Below are 20,808 nucleotides of genomic sequence, written 5' to 3' on the forward strand. Positions count from 1 at the left end.
TGTAATGATACCAAGTACAGGAACGTATCTAGTCTATGATTACGTTACGCATCACAACATCATCTTTCGTTTTTATTTGTATTTATATTATGTTTATAAACTCAGATAATATGTCCCTGGACACATGAGGACTTTAAAAATGACCAATGTATGATCCTGTAACGACTTGGTATCGGATTGATAACCACATTTGTGGTATCATCCAAAACTAATGTAAAGCATCAAACAACAGAAGAATAAGTGATTATTACATTTTGACAGAAGTGTAGATAGAACATGTTAAAAGAGAAAGTAAGCAGATATTAGATTAATAATTCATTTTCTACCACTTGTCCTTAATAATTTGGACAAAATAATAGAATAAAAAATGACACAATATTTTACTGCATATGTCAGCAGACTAAATTAGGAGGCTTTGTTTGTTTACTTACTAATAAAAGACAAGTTGTCTTGTATGTTCATTATTTTATTTGAGGACAAAATTGCAATAAGAAACATATGTTTAATGTACTGTAAGATTTTTTTTGTTAAAATAAAGCCAATAATGCCATTTTTTGCAGTCTCCTTTATTTAGAAAAGTACCGAAAAGTATCGAAATAATTTTGGTACCGGAACCAAAATATTGGTATCGGGACAACACTACTTAGCTTCCACATGCTAAGCAGAAACAAAAGATTGTAGCGTGAAACTAGCATAACAGTAACCAAAGTTATGGTCACCAGTGACGGACAGCAATAAAGTCTTTTGAGTGAAAAACAGGCAAACGCAACTGTCACGTGTAGCGAACAAAAATCCTGTGTCAAGTGAGCAGCGACACAGGTATTTACCGGAAGGTGGTCGACAAGATAAGAGGCCGGAACACTAATCATTACTACAGACAGGTGTGTGAACTAAAAGGCTCCTAGCAATAGAAATGAACACAAAGGACAGAATAAATGCTAGGAACAAAACTAAATACAAAACCTAGGTCAAACCAAAATGTTGAAAGAGCCATATTGGACCAAAAATACAAAAAACTAATCTGCCTGGAGCCGCAAAAAATGAAAAGCCATATATAAGTCTTATAATGAAGACAACACATGACTTAAGTGTCTATATGAGCTATAATAGCCTACTATCAAAATGACTATGTGCCGCAAGCTGAAGCAAATCTTCGCTGACAGAAATGTTGAAATGTAATATTTATTCTACTCATTTTTACAACATTAGAAAACATTAGTAAATCAGAGGCTGCTCAGAAGGTGAGATAACTCCTAGAAATTACTGGCTTTTAATGGCCAAAGGTATATATGTGTGTGTCCAAGTTAAAGGAAATGACAGGCTGTCTTCTTATAATAGATTTATTACAATCTTTAGCAAGCTAGGTAATGTTTGCTGTGGTCTGGAACAACGTGGCACACAAACTATCTGAAATGTAGCCAATATTACAAACAGATAATGTGTCATGAGACATGCACAACTAAATGATATACAAAGAGGATAAAAGTAAAGGAAGTTAAATGAGCTCAAATATACCTACAAACGAGGCATAATGATGCGACATGTACATACGGCTAGCTTAAATAGCATGTTAGCATTGATTAGCCGTGACCAAATATGCCTGAGTAGCACTCCAACAAGTCAATAACATCAACAAAGCGCACTGTTGTGCATTCACGCACAGCATAAAACGTTTGGTGGACAGAATGAGACAAGGGAGTGGAAGATTTGACATGTAAACAAACTGTTGCGTCACAGTCCACACGACGGTGAGTTCAAGAACCCCCGAAATGAGTAGGACAAAACAATGTTCACCAAATTCTCTCTTATATTATACATACATATTAAACAGTGGGTTCCAGCGTGGAACTGTCATAGGATGCCATCTGTGCAACAAATCCAGTCGTGACATTTCCTCGCTCCTAAATACTCTGGTTTTGGAGGTTGCCAAGAGAACGGTGCATTTCAGACTGCATTGTGCCGAATGTGAAATTTGGTGGAGGAGGAATTATGGTGTGGGGCTGTTTTTCAGGAGTTGGGCTTGGCCCCTTAGTTCCAGTGAAAGGAACTTTGAATGCTCCAGGATACCAAAACATTTTGGACAATTCCATGCTCCCAACCTTGTGGGAACTCTTCCAACATGTCTGTGCACCAGTGCACAAGGCAAGGTCCATAAAGACATGGATGACAGAGTCTGGTGTGGATGAACTTGACTGGCCTGCACAGAGTCCTGACCTGAACCCGATAGAACAGTGGTCCCCAACCACCGGGCCGCACAAGTTTCAGATGTCTATGTTTTTGTATCTGTCCCTATTTCAAATAAACCTCTATAATAATAATAATAATACAAATTTAAAAAAATAAAAAAATAAAAAAAATAAAAAATTAAATTTTTTTTTAAGAAATCAACATAAAAAACACAATATATACATTATATATCAATATAGATCAATACAGTCTGCAGGGATACAGTCCGTAAGCACACATGATTGTATTTATTTATGTAAAAAATAAATACATTTTTTTTTTTTTTTTTTTTTGTCCGTGGGACAAATTTTCAAGCGTTGACCGGTCCGCAGCTACAAAAAGGTTGGAGACCACTGCGATAGAACACCTTTGGGATGAATTAGAACGGCGACTGAGAGCCAGGCCTTCTCCACCAACATCAGTGTGTGACCTCACCAATGCGCTTTTGGAAGAATTCCTATAAACACACTCTGCAACCTTGTGGACAGCCTTCCCAGAAGAGTTGAAGCTGTAATAGCTGCAAAAGGTGGACCCACATCATATTGAACCCTATGGGTTAGGAATGTGATGGCACTTCAAGTTCATATGTGAGTCAAGGCAGGTGGCCAAATACTTTTGGCAATATAGTGTATATTACATGTATAAAAGCAGTTTGAGGGATGCTATTTCCTGACTATTTGTGCACGCGCGCAGGTGACGGCGTGCGGGGGCTACAGCGGGCCTCGCTACCTCGGCGCGCTGACATTTCCCCGTAGCTCCCGTGACATTTTCCCCGGTGTCAGATCAATCTTGATTTAGCCGCATGTCACATTGGCTTAAGTCCACGCCTCGAAACGAGGTATCTGCCCGCAGGTTTGCTCCGCAACACGAGCCGAAGGATTCGCAACGTGACCGTAAACCGCGCCCCGTGTGAAGTTGGCGGAAGTCAATTGTCGGCCGTTTATTTAGCCCGGCTGCCGCTCACACTTTGTTACGGGAACGTCGTCGTCGTACGGGGCCGGACTCTAACTAGCGGGCTTGAACTTGTGATGTTTGACTCCTTTTTCACGTCTGCACTGTTTAAAATGGCAAAATAATAATAACTACGGTGTGGGACCTCTTCAATCAATGTTGAATTACAAACTCGCAAAAAATAAACATTTATATCATCCGCTGTCATCTGTGACAGTACAAATGTTGATATTTCAGCTTACAAGAAATGCACCTCCAACTAAAGACAACACGTTGCGGTAAGTTTTAGGTGGTTTTTTTTATGTTTTAGCTATGCACAGTTAAAACTAGGGATGTCCGATAATGGCTTTTTGCCGACATCCGATATTCCGATATTGTCCAACTCTTTAATTACCGATACCGATATCAACCGATACCGATATCAACCGATATATGCAGTCGTGGAATTAACACATTATTATGCCTAATTTGGACAACCAGGTATGGTGAAGATAAGGTACTTTTTTAAAAAATTAGTAAAATAAGATAAATAAATTAAAAACATTTTCTTGAATAAAAAAGAAAGTACAACAATATAAAAACAGTTACATAGAAACTAGTAATGAATGAAAATTAGTAAAATTAACTGTTAAAGGTTAGTACTATTAGTGGACCAGCAGCACGCACAATCATGTGTGCTTACGGACTGTATCCCTTGCAGACTGTATTGATATATATTGATATATAATGTAGGAAGCAGAATATTAATAACAGAAAGAAACAACCCTTTTGTGTGAATGAGTGTAAATAGGGGAGGGAGGTTTTTTGGGTTGGTGCACTAATTGTAAGTGTATCTTGTGTTTTTTATGTTGATTTAATTTAAAAAAAAAAAAAAAAAAAAAAAAAAAAAACATACCGATAATAAAAAAAACGATACCGATAATTTCCGATATTACATTTTAACGCATATATCGGCATCTCTAGTTAAAACATACTAACATGCTAGCATTAGCCCTGTTATAACGTCATACGTGATTGTGCAATGTGCATCTTTTGTGGTACATGCTGCGCGGTCTCTCGCTCAGTTCCTCACACGTATGCACAGGCACGATACAACGGTGTGTAGTTGGTGTGTGTAAGTACCATTTAAGAAATAGATACTAAATAAATAAAGCAAAGGTTAGTCACCAGTTACTTTGTACTTGAGAAGTTTTTTCACTGAATACTTGGTCATACTCAACTTTTTGCTTGAGCCATATTACGTTATTTTGCGGCCCGCACCTTAATATGAAAATTTTGTGTTAGTGCGGCCCGCGAGTTTTATATGAATGGCGCTTGACATTGTCATACTTGCCAACCCTCCCGATTTTTCCCGTAGACTCCCGAATTTCAAGGCAACCATTCTCTCGAATGTCTTCACCCAAACAACAATATTAAGGGTGTGCCGTGATGTCACTGCCTTTAGTGCCCTCTACAACCTGTACAAACAGCGTGCCAGCCCAGTCACATGTTGTATTGGGCTTCTGTACACAAACGCAAGTGACTGCAAGACATACTTGATCAACAGCCACACAGGTCACACTGAGGGTGGCCGTATAAACAAGTTTAACACTGTTACAAATATGCACCACACTGTGAACCCACACCAAACAAGGCCGACAAACACATTTCGGGAGAACATCCGCACCGTAACACAACATAAACACAACAGAACAAATACCCAGAATCCCATGCAGCCCTAACTCTTCCGTATCATTACAGTGGATTTATTTTTTTAAGAAATCTTTTCTTGCGGCTCAGCCTCACCCAGTTTCTGCATCCAGTGGCCCCCAGGTAAATTGAGTTTGAGACCCCTGCTCTAAAGCGAGGGTCAGCCGCATGCGGCTCTTTAGTGCCGCCCTAGTGGCTCCCTGGAGCATTTTCAAAAAAGGATTGAAAATGAAAAAAGATGGGGGGGAAAATCTTGTTTTTAGTATGTTTTTTGTTTGAGGACAAACCTTCCCAATTGTTAGAACTACCACTGTTTAATATGTTTGTGTGTATGCTTCACTGATGAGAGCAATTGGTGAACATTGTTTTGTCCTACTAATTTCGGCGGTTCCTGAACTCACCGTAGTGTGGACTATGACGCAACAGTTTGTTTACATGTCAAATCTTCCACTCCCTTGTCTCATTTTGTCCACCAAACATTTTATGCTGTGCGTGAATGCACAAAGGTGCGCTTTGTTGATGTTATTGACTTGTTGGAGTGCTAATCAGGCGTACTTGGTCACTGCATGACTGCAAGCTAATCAAGGCTAGCGTGCTATTTAGGCTAGCTGTATGTACATATCACATCATCATGTTCAAACTGCTTCCACAGTGGAGTGTTTTAAGTCTCGTCTTAAGACCCACTTTTATTCTTTGGCTTTTAACACTACGTGAGTTGTGTGGTCTTCTGTCCTCTGTTGTCCTCTGTGTTTTCTTTTTTATAAATTTTGATTTCTATTTACTGTTTTATTTGGTTTTACCCTTTAAAATCGTTTTTAATCATATTTATTTTTATATTGTTTTTATATTGGTTTTATATTTATTCATTTTTTGTTTTTATTCAGTCAGTGGTGGAGCATAATATTGTTTTTAATATTGTTTTTAACATGGCTGTGCAGCACTTTGGAAACATTCTTGTTGTTTAAATGTGCTATATAAATAAAGTGGATTGGATTGGATTGAATATGCCTCGTTTGTAGGTATATTAGAGCTCATTTAACATCCTTAACTTGCATCCTCTTTGTATATCATTTAGTTGTGCATGTCTCATGACACATTATCTATATGTAATATTGGCTGCATTTCAGATAGTTGTTTGTGTGCCATGTTGTTCCAGACCACAGCAAACCTTACCTAAATTGCCAAAGATTGTAATAAATCTATTAAAATAAGACAGCCTGCAAATTCCTTTAACTTGGACACAAACATCTATACCTTTGGCCATTAAAAGCCAGTAAATTCCAGGAGTTATCTCACTTTCTGAGTAGCCTCTGATTTACTAAGGCTTTCTAATGTTGTAAAAATGTGTAGAATAAACAACATTTCTGTCAAGGAAGATTTGCTTCAGCCTGCGACACGTAGTCATTTTGATAGTAGGCTATTATAGCTAATATAGACACTTACGTCATGTGTTGCCTTCATTATAACACTTATATACGGCTTTTAAAATTTTTTGCAGCTCCAGACAGATTAGTTTTTTTGTATTTTTGGTCCAATAAGGCTCTTTGAACAATTTTGGTTGCTGACCCCTACTCTAAAGTAACGGTACTCTTACCTGAGTACAATTATTGGCTTCTCTACCCACCTCTGATCATATCGTGAAGCTTGAGGGAACAATGTGTTTTTGTAGCTTAAAGCACAACTGAATATACAAGTTTTTTTTATAGCAGGATTTTTAGTTGTTTGCTTGGAGAGTTTCACCACACTGCAAAAAGTCAGTTTTCAAAAACAAGAAAAAAATACAAAAATTAGGGGTATTTTATTTGAACTAAGCAAAATTATCTGCCAATAGAACAAGAAAATTCGGCTTGTCAAGACTTTCCAAAACAAGCAAAATTAGCTAACCTCAATGAACCCAAAAATACCTTAAAATAAGTATATACTCGCTAATAACAAGTGCACTTTTCTTGGTAGAAAAAAAAGAGAACTTTTTGCTCAATATTTTGAAAAATATTCTTAAATTAAGTAAATGCTAGTGCCATTATCTTGACATAATGATATGCGCTCGGCATCATGATTTTTTTTTTCAAGTTTGAAATAAGAAATTATTACTTTAAAAAAGTAGTTATATACTTGTGAGTGTTGATGACACAGCTTTGCAACACTTGATATTCTAGTTTCAAGCATGTTTTACTCAATATAGGTCATAGAATCTCAGCTACAAGCTGTAATATCTCACTGAGATCATTTAGGACCAAAACCCCTAGAACAAGTAAAACACTCTAACATAAAATCTGCTTTAAGGCCTACTGAAATGAAATGTTTTTATTTAAACGGGGATAGCAGATCCATTCTATGTGTCATACTTGATCATTTTGCGATATTGCCATATTTTTGCTGAAAGGATTAAGTAGAGAACATCGATGATAAAGTTTGCAACTTTTGGTCGCTGATAAAAAAAAGCCTTGCCTGTACCGGAAGTAGCGTGACGTCGCAGGTTGAAAGGCTCCTCACATTTCCCCATTGTTTACACCAGCAGCGAGAGCGATTCGGACCGAAAAATCAACGATTACCCCATTAATTTGAGCCAGGATGAAAGATTTGTGGATGAGGAACGTGATAGTGAAGGACTAGAGTGCAGTGCAGGACGTGTCTTTTTTCGCTCTGACCGTAACTTAGCTACAAGGGTTCATTGGATTCCACACTTTCTCCTTTTTCTATTGTGGATCACGGATTTGTATTTTAAACCACCTCGGATACTATATCCTCTTGAAAATGAGGGTCGAGAACGCGAAATGGACATTCACAGTGACTTTTATCTCCACGACAATACATCGGCGAAGCACTTTAGCTACGGAGCTAACGTGATAGCATCGGGCTTAACTGCAGATAGAAACAAAAGAAATAAACCCCTGACTGGAAGGATAGACAGAAAATCAACAATACTATTAAACCATGGACATGTAACTACACGGTTAATGCTTTCCAGCCTGGCGAAGCTTAACAATGCTGTTGCTAACCACGCCATTGAAGCTAACTTAGCTATGGGACGTCACAGAGCTATGCGAAAAACATTAGCTATCCACCTCCGCCAGCCAGCCCTCATCTGCTCATCAACACCCGCGCTCACCTGCGTTCCAGCGATCGACGGAATGACTAAGGACTTCACCCGATCATCGATGCGGTCGGCGGCTAGCGTCGGATAGCGCGTCTGCTATCCAAGTCAAAGTCCTCCTGGTTGTGTTGCTGCAGCCAGCCGCTAATACACCGATCCCACCTACAACTTTCTTTTTTGCAGTCTTCATTGTTCATTAAACAAATTGCAAAAGATTCACCAACACAGATGTCCAGAATACTGTGGAATTTTGCGATGAAAACAGAGCTTTTTGTATTGGATTCAATGGTGTCCGAATACTTCCGTTTCAACCATTGACGTCACGCGCATACGTCATCATACATAGACGTTTTCAACCGGAAGTTTCGCGGGAAATTTAAAATTGCACTTTGTTAAGATTTCATCATTGATATATAAACTATCAGACTGCGTGGTCGGTAGTAGTGGCTTTCAGTAGGCCTTTAATGAGAAGAATTATCTTATCAGACAGAAAATAAGCAAATATCACCCTTATTTGAGATATTTAATCTTACTTAGATTTCAATTTTTGCAGTGCAGTTGCGGTTTAGTCCAGTGATGAAAGATGTGTGTTCTGACGGTACTTTTTCCCCCCGAAGAGTGCTTTTGACTTCCACCATCTGGCACTTGAATTTGATCCATGAAGTTATGATGGTTTCTAGCAAGTGCAGTCTTTGAAACTATGTGCGAACGGCCATTAACAACACATAGACTAGACCAGTCGGTCAGGCATACTATAGAACGCCTACACATTGAGTTACCCAATGGCCTCTCACCTTTGACATCCCACAGGGTGAAGTGTTGATTGCCGGAGGCTTCAGGGGCCAGCGTGAAGTAGAACTGATGTCCAGACTGCGGTTCGTCTTTGTCCACCACGCTGATGGTGTGAATTATCTGCGGAGGAAACAGCGAAACAAAGGTCAGGTGTCGTACAATGGTCGGGTTCAGACACATTATTTGACATTCAGTGAAAGTTCAGCTGAAAAACTTCAAGTTATTAAAAAAAAACCCCATCTTGACACCAGTCAGGGTAAACTATTAAAACCGCTTCGCTAAAAAGGCTTTCAGGAACATAAAGGCACCGACGTCTTCAGACGGGCTGTCTTAGTCACTTAAATGTAAATGGAGGCGCCGAGACGTGGGCCAGGGTTTAGTCCAGCAGTCTTCCGACGGTGAGACTGATCCCGCATTCAAAGATAAAAACTCCACTGTGATCCAATTTGGAGGAGTCACCGTGGACACAATGAGGTGAGATAGGATTCACCGCCAGCTCCGCACACATCAAACGTCCCCTGGAGAGGCTCGCTTCTGTCGCACGGGCCACTCGGCGGCAATTCATCCCTCTTCTCTGCAGGCTCTATCACACATAACCACAAGCCGATCCTCACACAAGGACCATGGAGCACTCATTTTGATGTCTGGCGAAAGAAAGGGATGAAAAGCCTGTGGATTGTCTTAACTTTTACCTCAATAACATCCATTCTCGGGGTGGTTGGGGGGGGGGGGGGGGGGGGGGGGGGGGGGGGTGATGTGGGGGGGGGAGTGGGGGGGGGGCACACAAAACACACTAACACTGAGTTATGTGGAAAAGTTACCACACCCCATGGGACATTTGTAACTCCCTCTGGGTTGAGTTTCGGACGCTGGCATGTAATCTGATTAGTCGTCAAATCACGTTTTATTTATTTTCCACCATGTTTGTCAGTTAGAGATGCTACCTCAGTAGAAACATTTAAGTCCCATCTTAAAACTCATTTGTATACTCTAGCCCAGGGGTCACCAACCTTTTTGAAACCAAGAGCTACTTCTTGGGTAGTGATTAATGCGAAGGGCTACCAGTTTGATACGCACTTAAATAAATTGCCAGAAATAGCCAATTTGGTCAATTTACCTTTAACTCTATGTTGTTTTCAATAATTAATTATATTTACACTTAATTGAACGGTTTAATAGAGGAGAAACCACGAAAAAAATTACAATTAAATTTTGAAACATAGTTTATCTTCAATTTCGACTCTTTAAAATTCAAAATTCAACCGAAAAAAAGAAGACAAAAACTTAAAAAAAGAATTTATGGAACATCATTAGTCATTTTTCCTGATTAAGATTAATTTTAGAAGTTTGATGACATGTTTTAAATAGGTTAAAATCCAATCTACACTTTGTTAGAATATATAACAAATTGGACCAAGCTATATTTCTAACAAAGACAAATCATTAATTCTTCTAGATTTTCCAGAACAAACATTTTAAAATAAATTCAAAAGACTTTGAAATAAGATTTACATTTCATTCTACAGATTTTCTAGATTTGCCAGAATAATTTTTTTGAATTTTAATCATAATACGTTTGAAGAAATATTTCACAAATATTCCTCGTCGAAAAAACAGAAGCTAAAATGAAGAATTAAATTAAAATGTATTTATTATTCTTTACAATAAAAAAAATAAATTTACTTGAACATTGATTTAAATTGTCAGGAAAGAAAAGGAAGGAATTTAAAAGGTAAAAAGGTATGTGTTTAAAAATCCTAAAATCATTTTTAAGGTTGTATTTTTTCTCTAAAATTGTCTTTCTGAAAGTTATAAGAAGCAAAGTAAAAAAATTAATGAATTTATTTAAACAAGTGAAGACCAAGTCTTTAAAATATTTTCTTGGATTTTCAAATTCTATTTGAGTTTTGTCTCTCTTAGAATTAAAAATGTTGGGCAAAGCGAGACCAGCTTGCTAGTAAATAAAACAAATAAAAACAATAGATGCAGCTCACTGGTAAGTGCTGCTATTTGAGCTATTTTTAGAACAGGCCGGCGGGCTACTCATCTAGTCCTTACGGGCTACCTGGTGCCCGCGGGCACCACGTTGGTGACCCCTGCTCTAGCCTTTAAATCAGACCTGGGCATTCTGCGGCCCGCGGGCCACATCCGGCCCTTTGTGCGTCCCTGTCCGGCCCGCGTGAGGCCAATTATAAATTACAAAATACATTTAAAAAAGTATGTCGAGTGTGCAATACAACGGTGCTGCTTTTGTTTTGAAAATCGTTATTTGTATTACTTCCGTGTGGACGTATGCGTGTGCGTGATTGTGAGTGAATGTGAACAGCTGCAATCGCAAATGACAAAATACAGTTGAAAAAACATCTATGTCGTGCGCGCAATACAACTGTGCTGCTTTTATTTTGAAAAGTATTATTCATGGGCGTGTGTCTGTGTGTAACCTGCGAGTGAAGGTGCACATGCAGCGACAAGTGATGCACGGTTTACACCCGAGACGCTAAAAAGAGAAAAGTTGATGAGGAATGGCGTGTTTCCAACAAGACATGGACTGCCAAGCAACGTTCCCTCTAAGGTGCGCGCCTGCGCAATTGCGCACTGCTCAAGCGTCCGCTGCGCGCAGCAAATATATGCCGCGCGCCAAATCAAATCCCATCTGAATTCTAAACAAAATAAACATATTTATTCTATATAATTTTGCAATGCAACTTTGAGTGACAGTGACAACAAGCGGCCCTAACGGTGTTCGTCAACACCGTTCAATTGAACACCGTTCAATTATTGTAACGTCTATCGAGATGTTTCGAGGACAGGAATTATATCGATCACTTTATTGAGCAAAACTGTTTATATTCGGACATAACCACACCAAAAACATGAATAAAACACTTCTATCTGGAAAAAACTAGTCATTTTCTGCCGTACAAACCAGGCCAAAAGCAACTTGTCATCTGTCACCAACACGCATAGCACTAAGCCACTGGTGCGTTTATGGCCACACAAAAAGTCGGACAACTCAAACACCACACAAAGTTACACTATGACTCCTCAGTCATACGTGTGCTTATTTTACTGTCATTTATTATTAATGTTAATTTATTTATATTAGTCATGGAATGCTGTTACACACACTATGTTGAAGTATTACTATTATTATTAATTATTATTATTATTATTATTTATCTTACGGTATATATCAAAAATAATATTGAGCAAAATTTAATTGAAATATTGTGGAAGTGGCCCTCATGCGGCCCCCGGTAAAAATTAATTGCCCACCCCTGCTTTAAATAGACCCCCTTTTTTAGACCAGTTGATCTGCCGTTTCTTTTCTTCTCTCCTCTGCTCCCCTCTCCCTTGGGGAGTGGGAGTTGCACAGGTCCGGTGGCCATGGATGAAGTGCTGGCTGTCCAGAGTCGGGACCCCGGGTGGACCGCTAGCCTGTGCATCGGTTGGGGACATCTCTGCTCGGGACGGTTTCCTGCTGGCCCCACTATGGACTGGACTCTCGCTGATGTATTGGATCCACTGTGGACTGGACTTTCACAATTATGTCAGACCCACTCGACATCCATTGCTTTCGGTCTCCTCTAGAGGGGGGGTGTTACCCACATATGCGGTTCTCATAGTCATTCACATCGACGTCCCACTAGGGTGAGTTTTTCCTTGCCCGAATGTGGGCTCTGTACCGAGGATGTCGTTGTGGCTTGTGCAGCCCTTTGAGACACTTGTGATTTAGGGCTACATAAATAAACATTGATTGATTCTAAAACTTTAATTCTAGCCTGATTTAGCCATCCCTTTACCACTTTTGACGTGTGTTTGGGGTAATTGTCCTGTTGGAACACCCAACTGCGCCCAAGACCCAACCTCCGGGCTGATGATTTTAGGTTGTCCTGAAGAATTTGGAGGTAATCCTCCTTTTTCATTGTCCCATTTACTCTCTGTAAAGCGCCAGTTCCATTGGCAGCAAAACAGTCCCAGAGCATAATACTACCACCACCATGCCTGACAGTAGGTGTGGTGTTCCTGGGATTTTCTCCTCCAAACATATTGTTGGGTATTGTGGCCAAACAGCTCAATTTTTGTTTCATCTGACCACAGAAGGTCTTATCTTTGTCCATGTGATGTCATATGAAACAAAAATGTAGCTGTTTGGCCACAATACCCAGCAATATGCTATCACACCCTGGTCTGGAATATTGTGATTGACGACTATGATAACTGTGACTATCTATTCCCTGTGACAAACTCATTCAATTCAGGGAATCCTCATTGCAAGCCAAACTCTTGCAAAAAAAAACCCCAAAACAACAGACTCGAGCACATCCAGCTAATCCTATGTGAGCCATCAGAACTAAAGAAGTATATACCAAAACAGAACTGAGCTCATCTTTTCACCACCCTTCAAAGAGCCCTTTCAGGTTCATGTAATTTTGAAGGTAATAGGAAGAAGAAGAAAAAAAACAGAACCATAAGCAGGAGCTTTATCTCCAACCGAGGGATGAATGTACCAATATATTTTGGAAGAAATAAGAAGTTGTAGGAAGTGAGCCTTGATCTGTGTTCAGTGTCGGAGTCCTCAGCAGGTGGACTTGGACCGAAGCGTGGAGGTGACGGAGGAGGATGAAGACGTGGAGGAGTGTGTGAGAGTTTATTGAGCAACCAATCGAGCACCCTCAAGCAGAATCACCTAATTATTTTTCTATGTAGCAGACCCCTTTTCTTGACCCCCTTAAATCTCATGTGCGACTGCAAAGTTAAGGGAGATACTTAAAGAGATGTCTGGCCGGTCAAGGTGATGTGAGAGGAAGGCGGCATTCTACATCATCGTACGGACTACACTGCAAAAACTGCAATCTACGTAAGATTAAATATCTCAAGTAAGGGTTAAATTTGCTTATTTTCTGTCTGATAAGATAATTCTTCTCACTAAGCAGATTTTATGTTAGAACAGGGGTCAGCAACCTTTTTGAAACCAAGAGCTACTTCTTGGGTACTGATTAATGTGAAGGGCTACCAGTTTGATACACACTTCAATAAATTGCCGGAAATAGCCAACTTGCTCAATTTACCTTTAACTCTATGTTATTATTAATAATTGATGATATTTACACTTAATTGAACGGTTCAAAAGAGGAGAAAACATGAAAAAAATGACAATTAAATTTTGAAACATAGTTTATCTTCAATTTCAACTCTTTAAAATTCAAAATTCAACCGACAAAAAGAAGAGAAAAACTAGCTAATTTGAATATTTTTGAAAAAATTAAAAAAATAATTTATGGAACATTAGTAATTTTTCCTGATTAAGATTAATTTTTAGAATTTTGATGACATGTTTTAAATAGGTTAAAATCCAATCTACACTTTGTTAGAATATATAACAAATTGGACCAAGCTATATTTCTAACAAAGACAAATCATTATTTCTTCTAGATTTTCCAGAACAAAAATTTTAAAATAAATTCAAAAGACTTTGAAATAAGATTTAAATTTGATTCTACAGATTTTCTAGATTTGCCAGAATTTTTTTTTTAAATTTTAATCATAATAAGTTTGAAGAAATATTTCACAAATATTCTTCATCGAAAAAACAGAAGCTAAAATGAAGAATTAAATTAAAATTGATGTATTATTCTTTACAATAAAAACATTTTTTTTACTTGAACATTGATTTAAATTGTCAGGAAAGAAGAGGAAGGAATTAAAAAGGTAAATGTGTTTAAAAATCCTAAAATCATTTTTAAGGTTGTATTTTTTCTCTAAAATTGTCTTTCTGAAAGTTATAAGAAGCAAAGTAAAAAAAAATTATGAATTTATTTAAACAAGTGAAGACCAAGTCTTTAACATATTTTCTTTGATTTTCAAATTCTATTTGAGTTTTGTCTCTCTTAGAATTAAAAATGTCGAGCAAAGCGAGACCAGCTTGCTAGGAAATAAATACAATTTAAAAAATAGAGGCAGCTCACTGGTAAGTGCTGCTATTTGAGCTATTTTTAGAACGGGCCAGCGGGCTACTCATCTGGTCCTTACGGGCTACCTGGTGCCCGCGGGCACCACGTTGGTGACCCCTGTGTTAGAATGTTTTACTTGTTTTAAGTGTTTTTGGTCCTAAATGATCTCAGTAAGATATTACAGCCTGTTGCTGAGATTTGATGACCTATATTGAGTAAAACATGCTTGAAACTAGAATATCAACTGTTGCAAAGCTGTGTCATCAACACTCACAAGTATAAAACTACTTTTTTAAAGTAATAATTTCTTATTTCAAGCATGAAAAAAAAAAATCTTGATTTTGACACAATTGTGTCTCATAATTAAAACAGATGACAGCCAAATGGACTTTGCTGGTTTTATTTTCAATGAAACAATAGAAAATAGGTACTCATATAGTAGTACAGTTGGCACAGTACAGTAAACTGACAGTTAATATTTAAACATTTAACATGTGACATTTCTAACAATTTTGAACAGAAATAATTCATGCACATTCAGGTAAATTCCTCTAAATTACAATTAAAAAAAATTTGGCCGAAGGGCTGGGCTGTATATACACTACCGTTCAAAAGTTTGGGGTCACCCAAATAATTTTGTGGAATAGCCTTCATTTCTAAGAACAAGAATAAACTTTCGAGTTTCAGATGAAAGTTCTCTTTTTCTGGCCATTTTGAGCGTTTAATTGACCCCACAAATGTGATGCTCCAGAAACTCAATCTGCTCAAAGGAAGGTCAGTTTTGTAGCTTCTGTAACGAGCTAAACTGTTTTCAGATGTGTGAACATGATTGCACAAGGGTTTTCTAATCATCAATTAGCCTTCTGAGCCAATGAGCAAACACATTGTACCATTAGAACACTGGAGTGATAGTTGCTGGAAATGGGCCTCTATACACCTATGTAGATATTGCACCAAAAACCAGACATTTGCAGCTAGAATAGTCATTTACCACATTAGCAATGTATAGGGTGTACTTCTTCAAAGTTAAGACTAGTTTAAAGTTATCTTCATTGAAAAATAAGGACCCCAAACTTTTGAACGGTAGTGTATGCGCGCTAATTGACAGACAAAGCACGCACTTGGCGCGATGATGTCAAGTTGTCGATGGAAAAATGCATTTTTAAACCATATGATTTGCCTGAGCGGCTAGGAGACCCCGAGAGTAACAATCGCTTGCCTTGTTGCCTTTCCATTAAGAAGAATAAATTAGTTTTTAGTATAAGTTTGCTGGTTTCAAGAAATGTAATGCCAAGCGCATATCATTATGTCAAGATAATGGCACTTGCATTTACTTAATTTAAGAATATTTTTCAACATATTGAGCAAAAAGGTCCCTTTTTTTTTCTACCGAGAAACGTGCAGTTGTTATTAGTGAGAATATACTTATTTTAAGGTATTTTTGGGTTCATTGAGGTTAGCTAATTTTACTTGTTTTGAAAAGTCTTGACAAGACAAATGTTCTTGTTCTATTGGCAGATAATTGTGCTTAATTCAAATAAAATACCCCTCATTTTTGTGTTATTTTTTCTTGTTTTTGAACACTGACTTTTTGCAGTGCACTACAGTGCGGTAACAAATAAATACGTAACGTAAAAAAGGTTTATTTGCTGAAACCTCAGAAGACGAGCCGTTAATTGGAAGCGGGCAATAATTGAAGTGAGGCTGTTATTTCCGAAATGTGAAGACTCATTACATGTTAAAACAATTTCATTTTTAGACAGTAACAATGTTTTGGAAGGCATGACGAATTGGGAAAGGGAAACAGAAATGTAGCTTTCTTCGACGACATTGATTTAGACAGCACAGATGCAACAGAACCTAAGTTGTAACAGCAAACTGCTCAGTCAGCATTAATACCCCTGGTGGGTTCATGGTAAATATCAACAGCAAGCGTAACCTGGATGAGTTTACATGTAAGTGGTGTTGTCCAGATATCAATATTTTGGTACTGGTACCAAAATGATTTCGATACTTTTTCGATACTTTTCTAAATAAAGGGGACCACAAAAAATGGCATTATTGGCTTTATTTTAACAAAAAATCTTAGGGTATGTTAAACATATGTTTCTTATTGCAAGTTTGTCCTTAAAAAAAATAGTGAATACAGTAGACAACTTGTCTTTTAGTAGTAAGTAAGCAAACAAAGGCTCCTAATTAGTATACTGACATATGCAGTAACATATTGTGTCATTTGTCATTCTATTATTTTGTCAGGGACAAACTGTAAACATGGATTATTAATCTACTTGTTCATTTACTGTTAATATCTGCTTCCTTTCTCTTTTAACATGTTCTATCTACACTTCTGTTAAAATTTAATAATAATGTATTCTTCTGTTGTCTGCAAGCTTTTCATTAGTTTTGGATGATACCACAAATTTGGGTATCAATCCGATACCAAGTCGTTACAGGACCATACATTGGTCATACTCAAAGTCCTCATGTGTCATGTGACATATGTACTAAGTTTATAAACATAATATACATTAAAAAAAAACCAAAAGAAGATGTTGTGATGCCAAAAAATATTGATGTAATCATAGTAGTATCGACTAGATACGCCCCTGTACTTGGTATCATTACAAAGGATGTTAGGTGTAGATCCACCAATGGCCTTTGTTTACATATTGATGCCGGTGTGTAGTGAAGCATGTTTAGCTATTCCTCGTCCTGCAGGGATTATACTTGTAAGAAACTTACTTTATTTGTCGCCACGGAGGCGAGGATTAGTGATTTAGAAGTAGCTAAAACACTGCCGACTGCGGCTGGTCTTTAGCCGCTAGCTCGCTAGCCACGTCTTAAAGGACCTCTTCCTGAGGGCGTTTCAGTGTTATAACTTCACCTTTATCCTTAGTTTTTAGGCCAAAATGCGTCCGTTCTTCCTTTTCTGTCTACACATTGTGTCTGCTTGTAAGTACTCCGTGATTGTGCGCTGCCGAACATGCTCTTCTGCTCGTAAACCAGCAATGACGTGACGATGACGGGGGCGCGTGGGGGTGGAGGACCGGTACTTTTCAGAGGCGGTATAGCACCGAATATGATTCATTAGTATCGTGGTACTATGCTAATACCGGTATACCGTACAACCCTACATGTAAGTGACGCTGAGTTAAATTGAATAGAGATGTTAATAGGAGCTTTTTTTGGAACCATGTGGTTTTTAGTGTTTCTGACACGGCAAAGTAGCGAAGGTCTAAAGTAGAGATGTCCGATACTATCGGCCTGCCGAACTTATCGGCCGATAAATGCTTTAAAATGGAATATCGGAAATTATTGGTATCGGTTTCAACCTCCCAATTTTCCCGGGAGACTCCTGAATTTCAGTGCCCCTCCCGAAAATCTCCCGGGGCAACCATTCTCCCGATTTCCACCCGGACAATATTATTGGGGGCGTGCCTTCAACGTCCTCTACAACCTGTCGTCACGTCCGCTTTTCCTCCATACATCCAGCGTGCCGGCCCAGCCACATAATATATGCGGCTTTTACAACACACATAAGTGAATGCAAGGCATACTTGATCAACAGCCATACAGGTCACACTGAGGGTGAACCGTATAAACAACTTTAACACTGTTACAAATATGCGCCACACTGTGAACCCACACCAAACAAGAAAGACAAACACATTTCGGGAGAACATCCGCATCGTGACACAACATAAAAAATACCCAGAACCCCTTGCAGCACTAACTATTCCGGGACACTTTTGATTGATTGATTGAAACTTGTATTCGTAGATTGCACAGTACAGTACATATTCCGTACAATTGACCACTAAATGGTAACACCCGTATAAGTTTTTCAACTTGTTTAAGTCTGGGTCCACGTTAGTCAATTTATGGTAAAGTTACATTGTTTAATGCATCCAGCGGGGCATCACAACAAAATTAGGCATAATAATGTGTTAATTCCACGACTGTATATATCGGTATCGGTTGATATCGGAATCAGTAATTAAGAGTAGGACATCGGATATCAGCAAAAAAGCCATTATCGGACATCTGTAGTCAAAAGTCATGTCATTTTGGGAGATATGTTTTCGTTGTTTGTAATTTTCAAGTGAATTGACATTTTAGTCATTATTGTTTATTCCAGGGGTGTCCAAAGCGTGGCCCGGGGGCCATTTGTGGCCCGCAGGTCATTTTTTAACGGCCCCACGGCACATTTTAAAAATACGATTGAAAAAAATGAAAAACATGACAGGTGAAATGTAACAAGAAAATGTTGCAATGTTTACTCTAATAACACAAAGCTGCCATGCAGGCTGTTTCTTTCTTTAAAAAATAATAATGAATCAAAATCAATGTCATTATGAATTATTGACCTATTCAAGGCTCCAATTACGTCACATTTGAGATATTTTTGGGGGAAAATGTTGCATATTTTGTGTTTGCCATATAAAAAACTGAGCTGTTTTTTTAAAGGGCCTGAAACGATCAAACGAAAAACATAAACAACAATAAAACGTACAATTGACGGATGGATCTGAAGTTGATCTCGAGATTATTGTGTTAAAAGTAAACAGTAAAAAAAAAAAATATATATTTTTTAACACTATAATTATTTGGATCCCCAATAATTTCAGTGTGATTTGTTTTTAAGTTTCATTGCTCAAAAAATAATAATGAATTAAAATCAATGTTGTTATGAGTTATTGACCTTTTTAAGTCTCCAATTATAATATAATCTCAAATATTCCACTTCAAAATTTTATTGTGTGAAAATATTGCATATTTTGTATTTTTTTCCATTAAAAAAACAGGGTTTTTTTGGACAACAAGAGCATACAACTTAAATATTTAAAAGCGTTATATTGACAGATAGACCTAATGTTGATCTAGAGATTTAAAACTTGAATAATAATACAAATAATAATACTGAATAATGACACATTTTTTATATTTTTTTGACCAAAACCCTTTGGGGTCCCCGGGATCAAGCCTGAGTGGAGGCCTAAATGTATATTTTTTTATACATATATTGTATTGGTTTTTAAAATAAAAAATATCAAAATGGCCCCCGCTCGCTTTGATTTTTCAGAATGCGGCCCTCAGTGGAAAAAGTTTATTCAAAGCAAAATATGTCACTATCCAATACATCAGTATTTATCATTAGAACCTGAAAGGTATTGGTTCTGTTAGCCGTATCCACATTTTGAGTGTGCTGGTTTGTGTTTCTACGGGAATGTCGCACACCCTCAGTTTGGCTATTAAACGCCGCGCCTCACGTACACAGAGTGATGTGTAGGTTTCAGACAGGCCTAACATTTATTTTGTACTAAAATACGGAGCCATCAGCAGGATGTTTGCGGGCTAAACTGAGGCCGGATCTGTCGCTGTGGCCCACTCGGCCAAAATGAGACGGCAGAGCCGAGCTGACAGGTCCGTGTTACCTTCAGGGGGTCGTACTTAGTATTTGGCTTTCCACCCGGCCCTCTTTGCCGCACACATGGCGCTATATGATATCTGTCCTTACGCATTTGAGTCAGGGGAAATACCAAGTGGTGGGCGGAGGAATGGGTAAAATCACGCAGCATCTCAGTGTGAGTTTGGTCTCTAGTATCTCCCAAAAGTGAGTATAGCCCTCAAAGTTCAACTAGATTTTCATCATACCTTTTTCAACCGGTCAAGCGATCAAATGTTTAGAAGCCAAAGCTGCATACTCACAGTAGCACGTCTGCGTCTTTGTCATCCAAATCAAAGTAATCCTGGTAAGAGTCTGTGTTGTCCCAGTTCTCTACAGGCGTCTGTGTATCCAAGTCAAAAGTCCTCCTGGTTAGAGTCTCTGTTATCCGAGTTCTTCCATCTTGACTGCATCTTCCGGGAATGTAAACAAAGAAGCGCCGGCTGTGTACTGTTGTGGCTGACTACGTTCGAAAAATACGTCCATTTCGCACCAACAACTTTCTTCTTTGCTTGCTCAGCTTCCTTCTCCATAATGCAATGAACATGATTGCAACAGATTCACGAACACAGATGTCCAGAATACTGTGGAATTATGAAATGAAAACAGAGCTTTTTCGTATTGGCTTCAATGTGGAAGGCATACCCGTGTTCGCC

General features: G+C 38.3%; 1 protein-coding gene across 2 annotated transcripts in view; it reads right to left on the reverse strand.

Annotated features, from left to right (window-relative positions):
• LOC133643496 (cadherin-22-like) overlaps window positions 1-20,808 on the reverse strand; it is a 1,271,581-nt gene that overhangs the window by 42,511 nt on the left and 1,208,262 nt on the right. For both annotated transcript variants that reach the window (XM_062038118.1, XM_062038117.1), the window contains exon 13: window positions 8,755-8,872. In XM_062038118.1, coding sequence (XP_061894102.1) covers window positions 8,755-8,872 — 118 coding nt within the window. The remainder of the gene's footprint in view (window positions 1-8,754; window positions 8,873-20,808) is intronic.

Source organism: Entelurus aequoreus, linkage group LG26 (assembly GCF_033978785.1).
Source record: "Entelurus aequoreus isolate RoL-2023_Sb linkage group LG26, RoL_Eaeq_v1.1, whole genome shotgun sequence".
In the NCBI taxonomy this organism is placed as follows: Eukaryota; Metazoa; Chordata; class Actinopteri; order Syngnathiformes; family Syngnathidae; genus Entelurus; species Entelurus aequoreus.